The sequence below is a fragment of the Melozone crissalis genome, unplaced genomic scaffold, assembly GCF_028551555.1.
Source record: "Melozone crissalis strain CALT ecotype California unplaced genomic scaffold, PUWL_Pcris_2 ptg000006l_1, whole genome shotgun sequence".
Taxonomy (NCBI): domain Eukaryota; kingdom Metazoa; phylum Chordata; class Aves; order Passeriformes; family Passerellidae; genus Melozone; species Melozone crissalis.
This window is the reverse complement of record NW_026535784.1, coordinates 27,355,012-27,374,886: the sequence shown is the minus strand read 5'-3', so window position 1 is coordinate 27,374,886 and position 19,875 is coordinate 27,355,012. Positions and strand designations below refer to the sequence as shown.

General features: G+C 38.3%; 1 protein-coding gene across 21 annotated transcripts in view; it reads left to right on the top strand.

Moving 5' to 3' along the window:
• TENM3 (teneurin transmembrane protein 3) overlaps positions 1 to 19,875 on the top strand; it is a 1,290,863-nt gene that overhangs the window by 1,234,458 nt on the left and 36,530 nt on the right. For 18 of the 21 annotated variants that reach the window (XM_054295903.1, XM_054295906.1, XM_054295901.1 and 15 more), the window contains 8 exons: positions 866 to 985; positions 1,385 to 1,646; positions 7,827 to 8,094; positions 8,667 to 8,810; positions 12,458 to 12,707; positions 13,123 to 13,143; positions 18,344 to 18,576; positions 19,172 to 19,326. In XM_054295903.1, the coding sequence (XP_054151878.1) occupies positions 866 to 985; positions 1,385 to 1,646; positions 7,827 to 8,094; positions 8,667 to 8,810; positions 12,458 to 12,707; positions 13,123 to 13,143; positions 18,344 to 18,576; positions 19,172 to 19,326 (1,453 nt within the window). The remainder of the gene's footprint in view (positions 1 to 865; positions 986 to 1,384; positions 1,647 to 7,826; positions 8,095 to 8,666; positions 8,811 to 12,457; positions 12,708 to 13,122; positions 13,144 to 18,343; positions 18,577 to 19,171; positions 19,327 to 19,875) is intronic. The other 3 variants (XM_054295921.1, XM_054295920.1, XM_054295909.1) reach the window with 1 other exon arrangement.

Sequence of the window (19,875 nt, the reverse complement as noted above, 5' to 3'; positions counted from 1 at the left end):
TTACAGAAGGTACTTGCCATGCTTAGTATCTGTATTCTAACAGGGCACTTCATTAATGATTAAATAAATCTTTATTTAACCAGTTGATTTGGGCTAGCACAGTTGGAAATATATCAAAGCAATGAAAACACTTCAGAAGGAAAAGCAAAGCTGCACTTTTTAAACTGAGCTCACTAAATAATATAAATTATGAATTAATGTAATAGAACTGTTAAGTGCACGACAGTATAATTGCATAAACTATTTGACTGGTGCTCTATGAAGCAGTAATGACCTGAAAATAAGCCAGTAACAGGAAGCAGGTGTCTGGGATCTCACTGAGTGAAAGAAGATGATTTACACTAGAACTACTGCGTTTGCAGTAATTTAACAGCATTAATGTGTTTGGGCACAGCAGTTGATTAAAAGTTGTTGCACCAATGTTCCTTATTGCTCTTTTAAATTTTGTATTTCATAGTCCCTGCAGTTTTACAGATTGCTTTGATACTAATTGAAAAGTACATTTTTCTTTAAAAGTCTGCCAGAAATATGACTTATAGTGGGAACATATAGAGTTTCTAAGTTCTTAAAATTCTTCAGTTAATTTCTGCTCTTAGTAACACAGTACAGACAAAATAAACCAAAGTAAAATCAACAATACTGAAACAAAATTATTATCTGCAGATTCTAAGGCATTTGTTTATATAGTGTAAATTATGTGAACTTGTAAAAGGGTTAGAATCTGAGGAATGTTTTCTAAATGGTAGTTGATAGCATGGGGGGGAGGTGCGTGAGGGTGAATGTGTGTGTTCACTCAATAGCTTTTTTCATGCAAAAAGAACAAAACCCCCCAAACTTGAAATTTGATCCTGCATCTTTTTCATAGTCTTGCATCTGTCATAAGAGGCCAAGTATTAACTGCTGATGGAACACCGCTCATTGGAGTCAATGTTTCCTTCCTACACTATCCAGACTACGGATATACAATCACTCGCCAGGATGGAATGTAAGTTCCTTTTGAAGCACTTAAAAGTCATAAAGACAGCAAAGGTGTTACTGAAGAGCTGCTTGTAAAACTGAGATAATAAAATAACAGGGAAAAAAGACATTAGGAAACTGATTGACTAAAGTTGTACTTTGCACATTCTTAAAATGTAAAACGTGCTGATTATTATATACTTTAGAAGTAGAAGGACTTGCTTAATTTAAACGCAGCGTCCCAAATTCTCTGTTCTCTCTGTGCAGTATAATGTAATGTAATTTAATTGATTTCTCCATTGTTCCCAGTAGAGCCATTCTGCATTCAGAGCAGTACAATGGAATGAAGAATCAATCAGTAGAATAGAGGCTGTGGATGGCTTTGGGAATTTGCTGACTAGCTGGCCCTCTTGGGATTTTTCCCTAGGTTTGACTTGGTAGCGAATGGCGGTGCCTCTCTGACACTGGTGTTTGAGCGATCCCCGTTCCTGACACAGTATCACACAGTATGGATTCCCTGGAATGTCTTTTATGTCATGGACACCCTTGTCATGAAGAAGGAAGAGAATGACATTCCCAGTTGTGACCTAAGCGGATTTGTAAGGCCAAACCCTGTTATCGTGTCATCGCCTTTATCCACTTTCTTTAGAATTTCTCCTGAAGATAGTCCCATCATCCCAGAGACACAGGTAAGGTGTGCTTCAAATAAACACAATCTTATGCCAGGCTAGTGTTCAGCAACCAGAATGAAAACCATGCACTGCTGTAGAAAAATAAGTAGTTCTGAGTAAGTGCTAGGAATTTGCAACATGTGATTATTTTCAGACCAATTTATTTACTCTGTCTGATTTTTAAAATTTCATCTGAAAATGGAAAGTAAGAAAGCTGTGTGTACATCAGTACATTTGTTTCCATCACTTAATTTACAGAATGTATTTAGCATTCAAGTACTGGCCCATAATTAGGGTACACTATGGTACATTGACCTTTTAGGATTGGCCTTTCAAACTTTTCCAAGTGAAACAGTCCTCCTTCTGCCTCCCTCTTTGCCTCTCTCTCTTTCTCTTGCCCCTACTTCCCCAATTTCATAATTACATAGAGCACTCTTTTTTGCATTCATGAAGAAATGTCTTTGCCTCTTCAAGAGAAACACAGAAAATGTATTCAAATGTTTTCATGCAGTGCTCTTAAGAAAAGAGCTAAATCATTAAGCAATTCATGGTAGGAGCAAGTTTAAAGGAAAGATGTAAGAAAATTACAACTAAACACTCTAGACTCTATACAAATCTAGACTGCTAGGAAATTGTTGCTTTTATCCTCACTATCATTTCTGTGCCTTTGATAGCTGCAAGTCAATTAAAAGAAAGTATTTTCAAAACAAGAGTCCACTGAAAAACAGCTCTGATTTGCTTGTTTTGATTTAGTTGTTTTGGCAATAGATGATAGATTCAGTTCCTGAAATTATGGAAAATGGCTTAGCTAGATATAAATCAAGAAAAAAGTTATGATAGAAGAATGTCAGAAAATGCACATTTTAAAAAAACCCTTGTAGTGTCTAGGTAAACAAGTTATTTCTTGAGCAGTGGGACTAATGAGGTCTGGGTTCCTACTAATTCCCACCCACTGCTGTAATTCCATCTGTCTGTCACATCCAGTCCTTCCCCACAGGCTGCATTCAGCCTTTTCTTCTTTCTCATGGGAGTCCCAAATTGACTACTTCCTCCCTACTGGAGCCCTTTTTTTTTTTACAAACATAAAGGAACAGAATTATCTTTAGGGATTTCTACTGTTACTTAAATTGTGGTTGAAATTGTCTACCAGGTTCAAAATTTGTGAGGTGGGAGGTCTGATAGGCAGGACTGTTGGGTCAAGTTGTCTCCCTAGGAAACCAGCTGGAAGGAAAGACATTCTCGGTGGATCCTAGGCAGTTGGTGCTGCTGGGTGATTTCTGATGAGGGAAAATGTTATGTATGCAAAAATCCAATTCAATACTATGTAAGAAAACATTAAGCGGTGCTTTCTTCTATATTCTTTGCTTATCCCACACATAATTTTCTCCTTCAGCAAGTGGGAGCTGCACAACTGTGACTGGCGTGTACCCCTTCGGGTGAGGTTCCCCTCAGAAACGCATAATGCTCAACAATCTGTTGCCCAAAAAAAATACTCCTCTCATAAAAGATGGGCAGAACCAGATACTATTCAAAAGTGTATGTTCAGCTCCAGAGGAACTGCTGCTGATCTTTTCATATAAAAAGGGGCAATGCCAGTTTAAAGTGTGTGAGCCTGGAGGAAGGCACAGAGAAATAAGATGTTCCCCATGTTCTTGCAGTCAGTGTTTAGCCACCCTGTTCGTGTGCTGTGACAGCACTCACCATCACGTACTGCAGGAGAAAATGATGAGCTGCTGTAATCATCATCCCTTGAAGTGCTTCATCATCCCTTGGAGATAATGTTTCCAAGAGTGTACTTAGTGGCTTATGAATCCCAAATTGATCAGAGGGGGAATTAAAGTCTGTGCCAAAGGAGCAGTATGAAAGAAAACTGGAAAAAAAAAAAGAAAGGGCGAGCAAGGGGAAAGAACAAACACAGTGGGTAAAGAGGTGATCACAGCCCCAACAGATCATTACTCAAGAGGGCTGATAATAACATGTTAACTAAATTTGGACTGCTCAGGCATGATTTTATCTACTATTAATTGCAAGTTACCATGCTTTGCCTAGACTTAAGTAGCTGAGATTAATTGGTGTGGAATGAGGCAATAAACTGCATACAGATGAGGGAGTTCAGGTTAAGCTGGAGCTGCTTTTATGTATTAGGTAATATTGTTACTCTCTTTTTCCTAATAATTTCCTGAAATGTCTGTTTTCCATATATTGCCATGTGGTCTGGCAGAAGCCCATGTGACTCACAGTGAGCACTTCTGAAACGGAGTGTTTGAGGGTTTCCCCTCTCCTAAACCTCCATTATCTGCTGTTATATGTGCTTGCAAGATGCCTTCTGCAGATCCTGAGCCTCTTGTTTCCATCACTTCATGTGTATGAGAGAATGAAACCTGGATGTTTTCCTTCAAATTATGTATTAAAGGTTCTTCTCCTCAGACTCTTTCTCACTACTGGCAGTAATGGGGCAGAAGTTGGCAAAATTTATTTACCCGGAGGAATTCAGGATAAAACATGAGCTTCAATGACTTAATAAAAATAATTAATGGTAGTTTCAGAGTGGCTAGGTTTTCAGCAAAAAAAATGAACCTATTTTAACATTTAAACTAACAACATAATAGGATATCTAAAAATATTAGTATTCTATGGATACTGCACCCTAGTTTCACTTACCTAAAATCTTCAGAATTTCAAGTTCATACTTGAAATTTGAGAAAAAAAATTGAGATTATTTGCAGAACCAAATATCTCCATTTATACATTTCCTTCTTTTCCAGCACATTTTATGGTTTTCTTCTCTTTTGCTTTCTGTTTGAGACTTTGTACATACCTTTTTCTTTATTCTGTTAGAGACACAATTTTATATTTCTATATGTATGTGGCTTTTTCCTACCCCTCTTCTCTGTGGTACCTAAACCATGTATTAAGTCTAGAAAAAACAAGTATTTTTACCCTTTCTATTTCTCCTTGATTTAACTGGTAATTTAAGAGCCTCAATTGTAAGGAAAGGCTTTTTTTTTTAAAGGAAAACAGTTTTCTGTCTTGAAATGAGCAGTTTCAGCTTCTACTTAAAGTATAATTTTGGTACTCCCTAATCTCAGCCTTTATGTAATAGCAGCAGTTGCTAGTATCTAAAAATGCCATCTTTACCCCTCTCAAACCTAGATCATGTTACATTTTAATGCAGCAGCTCAGCTGTTATTTCTCCGCAAACAACCTTTTTCTGACACTAGGACTAAAGTTTGCACTCACTTATGAAATTTGTCCTCAAATCCTCTTTTGAAATTGTTCAATTTGCCAAAAAAAAAAAAAAAATCACACAACACAGCAGGCATTTCTCCCCCTAACAGAATTACTTATTCAGTGTTCTGAATACCATCAGAGCATGTCAGCTGAATCATATCATATTTTGGAGCAGGAAGGCATTCTAGAGCCTGGACAGCTTTAGTCCTGCTGGCCATGAGAGATGAGGAGCCTTGCACAATTTATGTGACTCGGAGACCAGCTCGAGCTCTGAGGACAGCAAACGCTGTGAAAATCAAGGTGACCCTTATCTCAGTCCCCTAAGTTAAATATTTCACTGCTGTCCTTAGGAGTAGCTTGATCATGCACAAATAAAATGTCAGCCATTAGAATTTGGTGGTTGGGCAATAAGTCAGTCCCCTTAGGGTATCAGCCTTTCTGAAGGCAGTTTATGCTCAGTGTGGAGAAGGTGAAGCACAGACAGCTTGGTTGTGTTGGTGATTCCTGACGTGACTTTTATTCCCGGTGACTTTCCTGATTGCTTTACAATTGATGTGTTGTCATGGCTCCCATAGGAGCTCTCTGCTGTGCCTGATGATTTACCTTTTTGGATGAACATGAAACTGTTTAAGTCTCTTTGTAATGCTTGATTCTGGGAGATAGATTGAGTTGCTTAACCTTACCTATACATTTCTAAACTTCTCAAGAAAATAAGTTACTACAGGGGATATTTTATGGAAAAAAGGAAGTTATAAGTCAGATTTCCAGCAGGCATTTGAGGCTTCTGCAGAAACTAATAATAGGGGTTTAGGTTTTCTTTTAAACCTCGCTGAGAACTGCATGAGTGTCCTAGTTTCTAATTTGATAGTAATCCAAATACACAGTGGAATTTCTTGAAAATTGAAACTTCAAGGTGTCCTCTTTATTGCCTGCTATCTCAGCCAAGAGCTCTGGAAGACCACCTATGTGTTTAACACTGCTCTTCCACAGTTGCAGTTGTAAAAGAAGCCATGGTCGTAACAGGAGACCACTGAAGTCCATTAAATTGTGTCCTATTACAAGCATATTATTTCTTTTTCTCCTCTTGCTTACAGAGACCTCCATCTGTTATACTAGCTTTAATGTGCAGTATATGAGAGTCCTGCTGGTGTCTTGAGGAGGAATTTGTCTTTTGTTCCTGGGTGGTTTGTGCTTTTCCTTCAAAGTCTCAGAAAAGGAATGTGCTCACAATCACTTTCCTCTCTAGAGAGAGGTGCTTTTGTTCATGTAGGAAAGATTTGCCTGTTCTCTGGATTAGACAGTCTGCATATTGAGCTGAGGGAAAATAGACTAGATTTACAAAGAGAAATGAGGCCACACTCACCTCCTTCAAGGTGACTACTTTCTTTTCAGCCAGGTTCTTGGTGGGGAACAAAGAAATATTCAAAGAGTAAGAATTAAGAATTTAAAAAGCGTAATTCATTTGTCTTGTATCTTCCAATTCATACTTTATTTCCTAAAGTACTGTTATAGTCTATCTGAAGAACAACAGTTTTATGTTTACATGTATCAGATATAAATAACTATAATGCCAGACAATGAGTCAAAATAGTATTTCTGAAATTTTGTTACTGGGGAGGAAGTAGATATAATTAATACTGTATAAACCTTTCTGTAGATCCAACAAAAATGCTAATGTAGAGGATGGTGTAGCATGTGTTGCCCTCCTTGAACATCAACCGCATTACTTCACCCTATTCAACACAGTCAATTTTTTAGAAGCAGTGTCCAGGGATTTCTGTGGCACAGAGAGCTGGCAGCACTTGTGTAGTAGCCAGGTTTTGATCCCACTGAAGTCTTAAGCCTAGTACTTGTGACAGTGCTTCTCCTGAAGTCTGCTTCCCACTAATACTAAATCATGTTTGGTCTTCAGACTTCAGGACCAGGAGACAGAAAAGTAAAATAAACCTTTCTTAATTTACTTCCCAAGAGTGTTCCTGTAACACCACTAAGGTTCTGGGCTTGTGCTTCAGCATCCTTTGAACTCTTCACCAACGAAACATTATCTTTAAGCATGTCTGGATACATTTTTCTTCTTCTTTTTTTTGTTTCAATAAACCAGGATAGCTGGTAGCTGTTCACTGCAAGTGCTGGCTGCAGTGTTTATGTTCTGACTGAGGCATAGAACAATATAGACTGCTTTTATCCACATTACACAGAAACATTTCACATCCATCCATCACCCACAAAAGCTTCTCAGCTCAGAGGCAATGACAAGGTAGAGGAGGGGAGGAACCTTTTAAAAATAAAATTGAGTCATTCCACCTCTCACAAATGTGAAAGTGATAAGCTGATATCTGAGTAGTGAATATTGATCAGAAAATATGGAAAAACTTCCCCTGAGGCATCCTACTTATCTGTCTTCAAAATAAATGGAAGAATGGTCTAGTTTAAAGTATTTACAATCCACTGGTAATGCAAATAATAAAATACCTGGGACTTCTTCCTGCTCCTACAGGAGAAATTAGGCATCCCAACCCAAATCTCAAGCTTTGCTCTCCTTAGAGGCTCTACTGCCTTTATTAGACATGCCTTTATTAGTTGGGACATGGGTGGCAGCACCATAAGGGGCAATTTTCACTTAGTTGAAAGATGCTTTTTTGCCTCTTCAGGAAAAATCAATTGTGAATGTTTTCTCATGCCTCCTTTGCCCCTCATTAAAAAAAAAGGAGATTATTTTGAAATGCTTGAGCAGAAAGTACCAACTAAGCAGCTTCAGTATATTGAAGAATTTAGACTTGACTTTTTAGGAAAAGTGTAAAACATTGTTATTTATTTATGGGTTTTTTAACCATGAAGGCCAAATACAGGTGATATTTCCTAATGGATTGTCATGTAATATGTTAGGCAGCCTTTCATGATAGCTGCATTGTTTTGTTTAATTTCAAACTACTTGAAATACTGTATTTTTCTTTTAATGATGCATAGGTACTTCATGAAGAAACAACAATACCAGGGAGTGACCTGAAGTTATCGTACTTGAGCTCCAGGGCTGCAGGATATAAATCTGTACTGAAGATTACTATGACCCAATCTGTTATACCATTTAATTTAATGAAGGTTCATCTTATGGTGGCAGTGGTGGGAAGACTTTTCCAAAAATGGTTCCCTGCATCCCCAAATCTAGCATACACCTTCATATGGGATAAAACTGATGCATACAATCAGAGGGTCTACGGATTATCTGAAGCTGTTGGTATGTGTTACAGAGGATTTTTGTACTTCTAGTGTTGTCTTGAACATAGGGAAGCACACCTCAAAGGCTTGTATCCTTTAAGAAAATGTTGGCAGAATAAAATTACATCGGTGGGTATTAAAACATATTGAAAAATACTAATTATATTGAAAAAAGTAATCTAAACATTGAATAATGAGAAAAAAATTGCTTCAGAAGGAAAAAGAAACCATTTTTCATTCACATGAAAAGTGACATTTTTAAACTTTTTTTCCTTCCCATGAAGTAGCTCTCAGCCTAATAATAATGGTGTTTAGTCTGCACACTGTGTGTACTTTAGGTAAAGTGCAATAGCAGTATGACTTACATCACAAAATGGATTTCCTCTGTCTTAGTTCACTTACTCTTAATAACTAAAATATTTTAATAACCTAAGATTCTGGTTAGTATCTTCAACATGTCTAAGAAGCCAGAGGAATTTTCATGTGTCCTAGGAGAGCAAAAGAATGTGTGCAGTTTAAGGAAATGCCATTCTTTAAACTCCTCTTCAGAATGAGATCCTGTACTGAATGAGGCCGTGTGCTGTTTTTCAGTGTCTGTAGGTTATGAGTATGAGTCTTGCTTGGATCTGACTCTCTGGGAAAAGCGCACTGCCATTCTGCAGGGTTATGAGCTGGATGCCTCCAACATGGGTGGTTGGACATTGGATAAGCATCATGTATTGGATGTTCAGAATGGTAAGGAGTTCATTTTCTTCCTGCTAGTTTTACTGCTCTACTGTCCTGCACTTCAAGTCTCTCATTCAAACTTTTTGCTATTTGTGCTATTATTTTTAAAAAGGAAATTGTAGAACATTTTGCAAATGGTAATGCTTTGTACTTCCTTGCTCCCCAGGGAAGTGGTCACACCAAGCCAGTCAGGGTTGGCAGAAAGTGTTAGGACAATGTTCTCAGGCACACAGTATGATTCTTGGGGTTTATCCTGTGCAAGGCCAGGAGTTGGAGTCAAGAATCCTGTGGGTTCCTTCTACCTCAGGATATTCCTTGTTTCTATTATTTACACTGAATGTCATGCTTCTGCATCCTAAAAGTACATATACATGAATAAATTCATCAGTCTGTGTCGGATATGCTGTGGTGGATTAACTCTGGCTGGACACCAAAGCCACCCAGTCACTCCCCAGCTGCACAGGGGAGAGAAAACAGAATGGAAAGCTCATGGGTTGAGATGAGGACAGAGACAGATCTCTCAGCAGTCACTGTCATGGGCAAAACAGAATTGACTTGGGAAAATTAATATAATTTATTACCAGTCAAATCACAGTAGTGTAGTGACAAAGAAAGCCAGTCTTAAAAACAACTTGCCCAATCCTCCCTTCTTTCCAGGCTTAACTTTACTCCTGAATTCTTTATCTCCTCCCTGCCTATGGTGCAGGGACACAGGGAGTGGGGCTGTGATCAGTTCACCACACCCTGTCCCTGACCCTCCTTCCTCCTCAGGGGAAGGACTGCTCACACTCTTCCCTGCTCCAGCATGGGCTCCCTCCCACACAGACAGGCTCCATGAACTTCTCCCCTGTGAGTCCTTCCCACGGGCTGCAGTTCTTCACAGCTGCTCCAGTGGGGTCTGCTCTGTGGGGTGCAGTATTTCAGGAACAGATGGCTCCAGTCCTGGCAGCAAACCTGCTCCAGCACAGGCTCCTCTGTCCATGTGTCCAGAGGCCCTGCCAAGAGCCTGCTCCAGCATGAGCTTCCCACAGGGTCACAGCCTCCTTTGGGCATCCCCTTCTCTGGCATGGGCCCTCCAAATGGATATGTGCTCCACCACAGGTGCCCATGTTCTGCAGGAGCACAGCTGCCTCACCATGCTCTTCTCCCATGGGCTGCAGGGGAATCTCAGCTCTGGTACCTGCAGCACCTCCTCCCTCTCCTTCTGCAGAACTTGCTGTCCGCAGAGCTGTTGCTTGCTCATATTCTCACTCCTCTCTCCAGCTGCAATTTGCTGTTGCACAGTAACTTTGCAAAGTGTGTTGGTCAAGCAAGCTGCTCAGCAACTGTTTGCAGGGTGCCATGCTAAGGAAACCTCAGCTCAACACTGAACAGGAAGAAATTTGGAAAAACTTGGCTGAAAGCGTGTAGGAAAGGTGAAGTAAACAGTCACATAGCTTAAAGTAGTAGTTGGTAGCACTTGGTTTTCATGCAAGAGAGGAACCCAGAGTAATTATCAGGAAGATTGTCAGTTCTGCAGTACTTGATGTCCCATGAAGGTCTCCCCATAGTACACAAGCTTAATATGTGTAACGCAGTAGTCGAAACCTAAAGCATCGCCTCTGGTAAGGAAACAAGGTCACCAAATCAAGGGAAAAGGTGTCATTGTACCTAATTTAAAATTAAAAATAAAAAACCAACAAAACAACTGTGCAAATTATTGTAAAGTAATCCATCTAAAATTGTAAAGAGCTATAATTATAAATATATATGTAAGACTGATTCTGTTCACTGGGTAAATTGATGATGGCTTTAAATTGTGTTGAAGAGTACATTTGACAAATAATGACTTTTCAAAGTGTCATGTGTCTAATTGAATAAACTAAGTGGAGAGTTGTAATGACAAGGTGGATGAGATGCATAAATCTATTCAGGAGAGAGTGCAGACAGTGTTTGCATGGAAATCCAGACTGCTGCAGTAAATAGTCTAATGTACATCTTTTACTCTGTGATAATAGAGGAGAAATGTGAAGGACCAATTTTTCAAGGTAATGACAGAATAAATCAGGTGCAATAGTGCACTGTGCTGACTTCTAGAATTCTGCTGATGAAAATTGTAGAACTCAGCTATTTCAGGCAAAATTATAGTGCCATGATTGTCATAAATGATGTAATCATAGGAGAGGGGATTTCGTATACTGTTAAAGCATTCTGGCTTTAACTATTCATGAAAAACACATTCTTCCTCTTTTGATTTAGATTGCTTATTTGGATTACTTGCCATTAGGTTTCCATAAACCATTTTCATTTTTTCCAATTTTATCATGTTTCCAATTTTATCATATTGGTTTTACATTTATAATCTCTTGCATTTTATAACATTAAAAGCAGTGAAGACACCTAAAACATTTAAAGAGGAAAGCAAGGTATTTTTTTCTCCTACCTTTCAGTTCAAATCGTGCACTTCAGGAGAGAGGAGGGAAAGAGAAATACGCCTTAAATTTCTTCTAAACTTCTTAAAAGATAACTGTATCCCTCAGCTCCAAATTGCATGAACCTCTGGGCATGCAATCAGTAAAACCCAGATCTCTGTACAGTACAAAGTGACGTGTGGTTTACATAGATTATACCATGGAAAGACACATGGTGACTCATGGTGACTTATGAGTAGAACCATAATAGCTGACCATTTGTAGAGGACACCTTAATGGATTCATCATGAGACTGAGCAATGAGGGTCCTGGCAACACTTGAACATACATTTTTTTTCCCCACAAGACTGAAGATTTAAGATAAAGCATCCATTTTTCCTCTCAGATTTCCTACGTAGGCTATAAGTAAGAAAAATACTGCTGGCATATTGCTTTGTCTTCACAAAATTATTGTTTCTTTCATGCCTCAAAGCAGAATTAAGTTTTAGAGGCAGGTTGGCTTGGCACCATTTTTTTTGTTGTTTTGACATTTTTAATAACTGCCTTTAGCTGCAGATATGGTACTGAGGCAGACTTTGTTGCCAGAGGAACACTTTTGTTGTGAGCTGAGTAAAGAATCTTTTACAATGTAAAATTGAGGCAATCGACAACTTTTTGAAGTGGCTCTTTAATTAATATTTACAATTTGCAACAGTAGTCCACTTCAGATTACATTCAACATGATACTCATAATTAGTTGTACTAGGACTTTAGGAATACAATTTGCAAATATATTCTTTTTCATTTTTTATAAAGCACTTTAGAATTTCAGTCCTTTCTGTACTATTTCAAGACTGTAAAGATGTAGGAACACAGACCTTCCTTCCATTAATATACTTAACATTTCCTCCAGCATGACAACTTTTATTCATTATTTAAATGTTAAATCATTAACATTTAAAAATAACAACTGAAATTATTTTGGGGTTTTAAGAGCTACAATATTTAGCGTTTCTACTAAATTTTGTGGACAAGATAATGTAATGTTTGCATGTTTATAACCTAAATATAACTATAGATGTTTTAATAAAGTTGCTATCTGTTGTGAGGAAAATATGGTGGTGAAACAATAAAAATTCATTGAATTTTTACTAACTAGCTAAAAGACTATTTACAATACTTTTGCACCATTTTATATGTATACATTTAGAGTTTTTATGAACGTTATTGGGTTTTGATTTGGTTTTTTCCTGTATTATCTGGCAGGAATCCTCTACAAAGGGAATGGTGAAAATCAATTTATATCTCAGCAGCCCCCAGTTGTTAGTAGCATTATGGGCAACGGGAGACGACGCAGCATCTCCTGTCCAAGCTGCAATGGTCAAGCTGATGGTAACAAATTGCTGGCTCCGGTTGCCTTGGCTTGTGGGATAGATGGCAGTCTGTACGTGGGGGATTTCAACTACGTCCGGCGGATATTCCCATCTGGAAATGTAACTAGTGTTCTGGAGCTAAGGTATGTCTTTTTCTCATCCTGGACTTTTGGAGGTATGAGTTACTGTGGCAAATTAAAGTATTGAATAAGTTTCTGCAATTGTGTAAGTTTGAGTTTGCAAATGCTTTTGGGAACAAAACAGAAGTTGAGTCAAAAGATTTTTGAAGTATTTAAAGCTGAAATGAAAATATTTTACCCTCATAAAATATTTTAACTATGCTTATCTAAATGTGAGAATTTAATCTAACCAAAGTAATAATTCAGCAGATTTTAAGAGTTAACATATGTGGTCAATGTAAGTGGACAATCGACAATCATTCAACACTTCACTAATGACAGATGTAAATGTTGCCTTCTTCTCTCTCGTCTTTTAACATCCTTTCTGAATGTTTGTCTAATAATGTTTTTCTGTTCTTTTTTACTTGCTCCCACCAAGAAATAAAGATTTTAGACATAGGTAAGCATTCCTTAAAGAAGATTTATATTTTTCTAACTGTTCTTCTTTCTTTTTTAACAAATGAATGCTTATAATGGGCAAGTCATTTCTGAGATGTATTACTAGAAAAGAGGAGTATTTTTCAAAAATAATGAGTTCATATGTTTTAGTTATGTCAACTGTCAGGCTGTATCGTCCTCTCTGATGAGTTCCTCTTTTCTCATCACTCTCTGTCCACAGTCAGGCTTCTTGTTATGCTTGTGTGTGCCCTCCTCTGCTGTTCCCTCATCTCTGCTCACTCCTTGCTGGCAGCTCTTTTGCTGATCCAATCAAAACTCACCCATTAATCAGATATACCAAATATGATGAGAATGGCATATAAAAGTATCAAGGGAGTTCATTTCATTAGCTTTTTGATGTTGAATCTTTTCAGGCTCTCATTTAACAGATTTGTTTCTTTAAAGGTGAGTTTCTTTTAATAATGGAAGTTGAAATAGCAGTAACACAACTCCAGGAGTTAAGATTTTAAAATACACCCAGACTCACAAAATTGGTCACAGTAACAACAATAATCAGAGGATTGTAGTACAGCATTCATCCGTCCTGGCATCACTACAATAATGGCAAGAACAGAAGAGTAGGTGGATGCTTAGAATTGCTTTCCACAGCAGCTGGTGCAGATAAGGAAGAAAAAAACAGAGTCATGCTAAAATCTTGTTGCAGACATGAAACCCTGCAAACATTTGTGGCAGAACTACTAAGCTTAGCAGGCTCACTGGTAGCTTTCTCTCCTTTTTGCTGCCAATCATTTTCCTTCTTTGTTTTTAAACAAATCCTAGAGTCATATCTCTGTTGTCCTTGTTTTTTAAATTCACTTTTCTTTAACATACTTCTGAGTGAGGAAGGGTTTTATGTTTACAAAAATATGTTTCAGATATGTTAGGCAAAAAATTCCATGACAAACTAAGGCGTCTGCATCAGTGCTAATGATCAGAATTGGTTTTGTGGGTTTTTTTTCCCCAGGGTGACTCAAAGGCAGTGTCTTCTGTTTGGCGGGTTTAGGGTTTCACTATTAAAATTAGTTTTGTATGTGTTCCACCACTCTTAAAAGAATTATATCCCTTGTGGTATCACAAAGTTGTGATTGCAGCTAGATAGGACATTGTCTTGGCAAAAATATAGAATGTGGAATAATAAATACTTAAAAATGGGCATGTGGAATGTACAGAAAGGGATTAAAGAGTGGATGCATACTGAGGTTTGTTTTGCTGTGATTTAGTAGCGCCACCCTTTCCTGCCTCTGGCAGAACTGTGGTCACAGCCTCAACTGCAGTGTTTCAGAAACTGGATCCCTGCATCTAAGAGAAGTTGGTGAGGGAGAATACTGAAGCTTTTCTGTTTTATTCAAGCCTAAACATGCAGAATCTCCAGGTAGAAAAATTGCAGTCATACCAAACAAATTAGAGTAACAGCATGGGCCCATATAGCAGCTGTGACGTGGGGGTTCCTCCTGGGGCAGGAGGAGACTGTGGAGAACTGGCTCTGCAGGAGCAGTTGGGGAGCCAGTAGGCAGGAGGTGTGGAGCCCACTGTGCAGCACAACATGATTTACTGTGAGCCTGAGTTTTCTCTCACATCATACAACATTTTCCCAGGGTCCACTCTCAGCCTTAGAGATTTGCTGATGAGAGACTTCCTAAGCCAAGAGTGAGATCTTGATGCTTAATATCCCCTGGCAGCTTTTTATTCTATTAATTTAGCTGCCTTTTATTTAAGATGTGTAAACTTCTAGGATTCACCAAATCCTCTTGCCGTGGACTCTCCAGCTAAGGACACACTGTGAGACCAAATACCTTATTTTGGCTGCATGAATTCACGCAAAGTCCTGTGAAATGCTGCAGAGGGAAGCACATCTGTCTGGCCTGTAAGAGGAGAAGGGAGGAAATGTCCACTTTCACTGGCAAGCCTTGCAGACTCCTGAGGAGATTTCTACTTAAACTGCAGTTTGGAAAAAAGCCCTCAACAGACCACTTTGCAAAAGATAATTGCTAGGTATTAGAAGAAAATGCACTAAAAAATGCATTCCCCAAGTAAAACTACTGAATGAGGCTAAATGCTAGTTCAGATCTCTTGTCTATTCAAGCATTCACCTTTCCTGGCCTATAAACACAGTGCTTCAGCACAGTGTGATGTGTCTCCTAGCTCAAGAAGACTGTGCTCTCTTTTGTAGAGAGAGAATGCAGATCAAATTTCTCCTCTCATGTACCAGTGACCTCGCATTTTTTCAATCTCAAAGCTGAAATGATGTCTTTATACACACTGCTGCCTGTGGGTGATTAATGCTGATAGACATTCATGGAAGAAGTCATTTTTAGAAGGTCTTTGAAGACAGGGAGGTCTTTTGTAGGCTATGGCACTATCCCAAATCTATAGAGAGGCAGAATAAAAAGTCTAACAAAACATAAAAACAGCTTTGAGGGGATATATGGTTTAGAGGGCACATACTGAAGGCAAGAGAGACAGGGACTGAAACAGGAGGAGTATTTTCAAAAAAACTATACATGGAGAATAGTCCAGGTGATCTGACAGCTGAAGAATCAAAAAATTGGCCTAATCAAGATAAAAGCAAAGAGAAATAGATAGTTACAGCTCTGTATATGTGTGTGTGCACACTTTCAATTAAAAGCACTTACTATTATTCAGAATAGACAGAAAAAGTTAATTTTTAGGCATTTGTCTTTACAGGATCCAGTGTGGGTATGTAACTCCATGTTTTGCAGGCTGCTGAAAGTGATTAGGCAATACTGAATGAGTCAATAAGTCACGGGCTGGGGATTTAATTTCTTTGCATTTGTTGTTATTGGTAGAAGGCAGAAGTTTAATTTCATTTCAGGGTACAATGAAATTGCATAAACTCTGCAGCTTTCCAGCTGCTGGCTGCTTATCCCTGTACTATTTTTGTGATCTGCATAGTGCTCATGGATATTTTCTGGCTACAAAACAAATGTAGTTTTCACTTGACAGTTATTCAGTTCCTCAAATTGTGCCTTTCTCCCATCAATTATTGGGGGGTTTCTGTCCTCCTTGGCTGTGCAACCTTCACCTGAAAAGAAATGCTGAGGTTAAAGCCTGTTGTATCAGCTCAGAAAGGAGCCATGAGACATCTACGTATGGCAAGTTGGAGAGTTTCTGTTGATTCAGTAGTAATATCCTGTGCACTTCCACTCTTTAAGAATATGAGAAAATATATTTAAATTATCAGGTGATTTCTTTTGGTTTGATGAGGATACTGTATTTACCGTGAGAACTCATCACCTGATTTCTTTTTTGTTGGAATTAATGAGAATGTACATCTTCATATTAATGAAGAAAAGAGCTTTAAAATTTCTTTTTGGAAATAAATGGTGTTAGGCATAAATTACTTACTTTTTCATTTGATGACTTCTTATTCCAATGGCTGAAAAATATGATTGAGGCAATGTTAGATGGGTTGAAGAGAGGTACTTTGATTTCAGTAGTGTAAGGAAGAACTTTATTTTAAATTACAATGAAATAAAATTTAATTGCACATTTTACATCTTGCAGTGTGTTTGTATTTGAAGTGTTTGCAAAGTTTCTTAAAGACCAAAGTAATCATGTAAATGAGTATAATTTAATTTGCAGTCTATGGAGGTATAAATAATTCGTACACTACATAGTGATCATATTAAATGATCACCGCATAAATTAAGGGTTTGAAAATACCTTCCAACTATTTAGCACATTGGCAATAATAGATTTGTAACAGACAGAAATTTAAAGTAAGCCTGCATTTGATTGTTTTCAGACATGCTGTACAACACTCAGTGCAATAGCAGAGCTTTTAAAGAGGCGCTAATCACTGTGTATTTGATTTCATTAGTCTGTTTCACTTGGTTTCATTCATTCTGAACCAACATGTTAAAGTCTTGAAACCAAATAAAATCCTATTTATGCAACACATTTTTTTCTGTTTTGTAATTGGATGGCTATAAAAACCTGTCCCTGCTAAAAGACATAATTTGTTCACAAGTTGTTCCTGTTGGTCTCTGTTGCATTTTCCAAGTGGCAGTACATAAAAATGTGTTACATTAGCACAGTTACGTATTTACCAAACGTGAAGTGTAGCATTCTGTGAACAGATGTTTGGCTACCACCAGACTGGTAGATCTGTTTAAGCAGCACTTTTGCAAACATCAGAAGTGACTGTTCTGACACTCTGTTTCAATCCATGAGGGGAGCATCTGAAATTACCTCATGTATTTACATGACCTTATTTCTGCTCTTCATGCCATAAATTAGGTCAGGAATCCCAACTGCAGTGGGTTAAGTTTCTACATCATAATATATCAACACAAAAGGTAATCTCCAGGGCTGTTTTTTTCAGCAGCAGGGAAGAAAAGGCAGTAATTCTCAATTATGTGGCACCAGAGGAGAGGCAAAATGTACAGTTCTGGGAAAATGGTTAGGAATATATATTTTCACTGTAATAAAGACTGTGCTGGCATAGTTAGCAGTTTTCTGCCAATGTGTACAGTTATTTGAAATATGACTCTGACTTAAGAAGAATGGAAAAGCTCTGCCTGGTCTCTAGTGGAAGAGATGACATTTCCTAATGTGTTAAATCATGCACATCACGCATTTGAAAGCAGTGGATTAAACAAATGCTTATGAATGATGTCTTATCTCTTTCCTGTGAACTCATCATTCAAACTCTGTCTTATCTGTTCATGAATTACATAAACCATGAACCCCAGCAGCCTTGTATAACTTATAATAAAACAGATAGGATAATACCAACAAAGTGTAAGTGAGGCCTGAGCTCCTGCTGCAAAATTTGGAACTACATCAAGGTTCCCAGAACTCTCAGACGGTTTTAACCTCCAGTATTTTGATTTGGCCTATTAGAGACACATTTGCAGTCTCTGATGAGAGAGCCTGAACTACCCTGAGAGCATTAAAGACAAAATGGACCATCTTTCCTTGGAGGATTAATCTAGAGGGGGCTGTCTGTGACACAGATGAGAAATGTGGGCTGAAACCATTTTGGGGCCGTGACCTGTGCTACCTGTGCATGGAGCATCACCGTTGACTGTAACTCTGTCTGCCTTACTGCAAACCGTAGGAACTAAACTGTTTTCTCCTTAATCCACTGTTAGCTGCAATTAACTACAGCATATGCAATATGTTATTCCATTTTGCAGCAACAACCCAGCTCACAGGTACTACCTGGCAACTGACCCCGTGACAGGAGATTTGTACGTTTCTGACACAAACACACGCAGGATTTACCGGCCCAAGTCGCTCACGGGTGCGAAAGACCTGACCAAAAATGTTGAGGTCATAGGAGGAACGGGGGAGCAGTGCCTGCCCTTCGATGAGGCAAGGTGTGGTGATGGAGGCAAGGCGGTGGAGGCAACTCTCATGAGCCCTAAAGGTAAAAAGAGCTCTCCCTCTGTAACATTCAGAATAATACAGAAGTTCAGAGCTGGGGGCATGACTGTGTTTAATTACTGAATTCAATAGTTGGCTCAAAAATTGGGGATTTGAGTAATTTTTTTTACAAGTAGAAAGTGTATAGAGGAAGAGAGCTACAGGGGACTGATTTTTTTGAAATCAATTAGGGTTGATTTTTTAGGAAGTATTTGGCTTGAGTGGTTATTGAGCATTTTTAAACACTCAATAAGAGCATTTAGATTATGTGTTTGGCAGGCAGCAGTGAATATCTAAAATGAGCATTGCTTTTGGTTCCATTTATTCAATGTTTAAAGTTAACTTAAAATCTAGACCCTTCCAACACACAAAAGCAATTGAACAGCAAATGCAATCAACAGTAGTAGATTTCATGCTGAATACTGGTTTGTCATGCAAAATACATTAACAAGCTGTATTACTACCTACTCCCTGACACCAGATTTTCTGCCTACAATTTCTACTAAATGCATGCTACCTATACCCTTAGTTGTGGATAATATATTCACTGGTAGTACAACAAAAAAAAAAAACCCTAATTTTTATTTGCTTCACTGAAGGAATAGCAATAGACAAGAATGGGTTAATCTACTTTGTTGATGGGACCATGATCAGAAAAGTGGATCAGAATGGAATAATATCGACATTGCTTGGCTCCAATGACCTTACCTCAGCACGACCTCTAACCTGTGATACCAGCATGCACATCAGCCAGGTACTTTCCAGTTGCTGCTAATTTGCAAAGCTGAGCTGGTGATAGAAACTGAGATGCAGCTTTTGAGCCCCTTAAAATAAAAGTGAGTGGAGTGTGATGGATATTTAACAGCAGGTTTGGGGGAGAAAGCAACCTGTTCCACGGGTGTGAATTGCACTGTATTCGCTAAGCTATAAACGGTGCTGTATTCAATTTTTCTGCCCATAAAGTTCAGTTTGGTTTAGAACAGCAAAACTATCAGCAGGAAACATTAAGCCTGGTAGTAAATACTGGGAGAATGGCATATCTGTTAGAAGTATCTTGGCATGTTGATGTTTTCTGAATTGCTGACATCCTTAGCCTACTAGAGTGAATGAAAGGATTTACACAAACCCCCTGTATTTTTCTATTTTTATTAAAAACTTGTGTAGGTACGAAGGAACGTGTCAGTAGTAGTATGTTCCCAAAATGGAGTACAGTGTTTCATAATCTGGAAGGTAGTACGTTATTTTTGCTACTGCAAGAATAAAGATGAAAACTGTTGGCAAGTATTTAGACATCAATATCTGT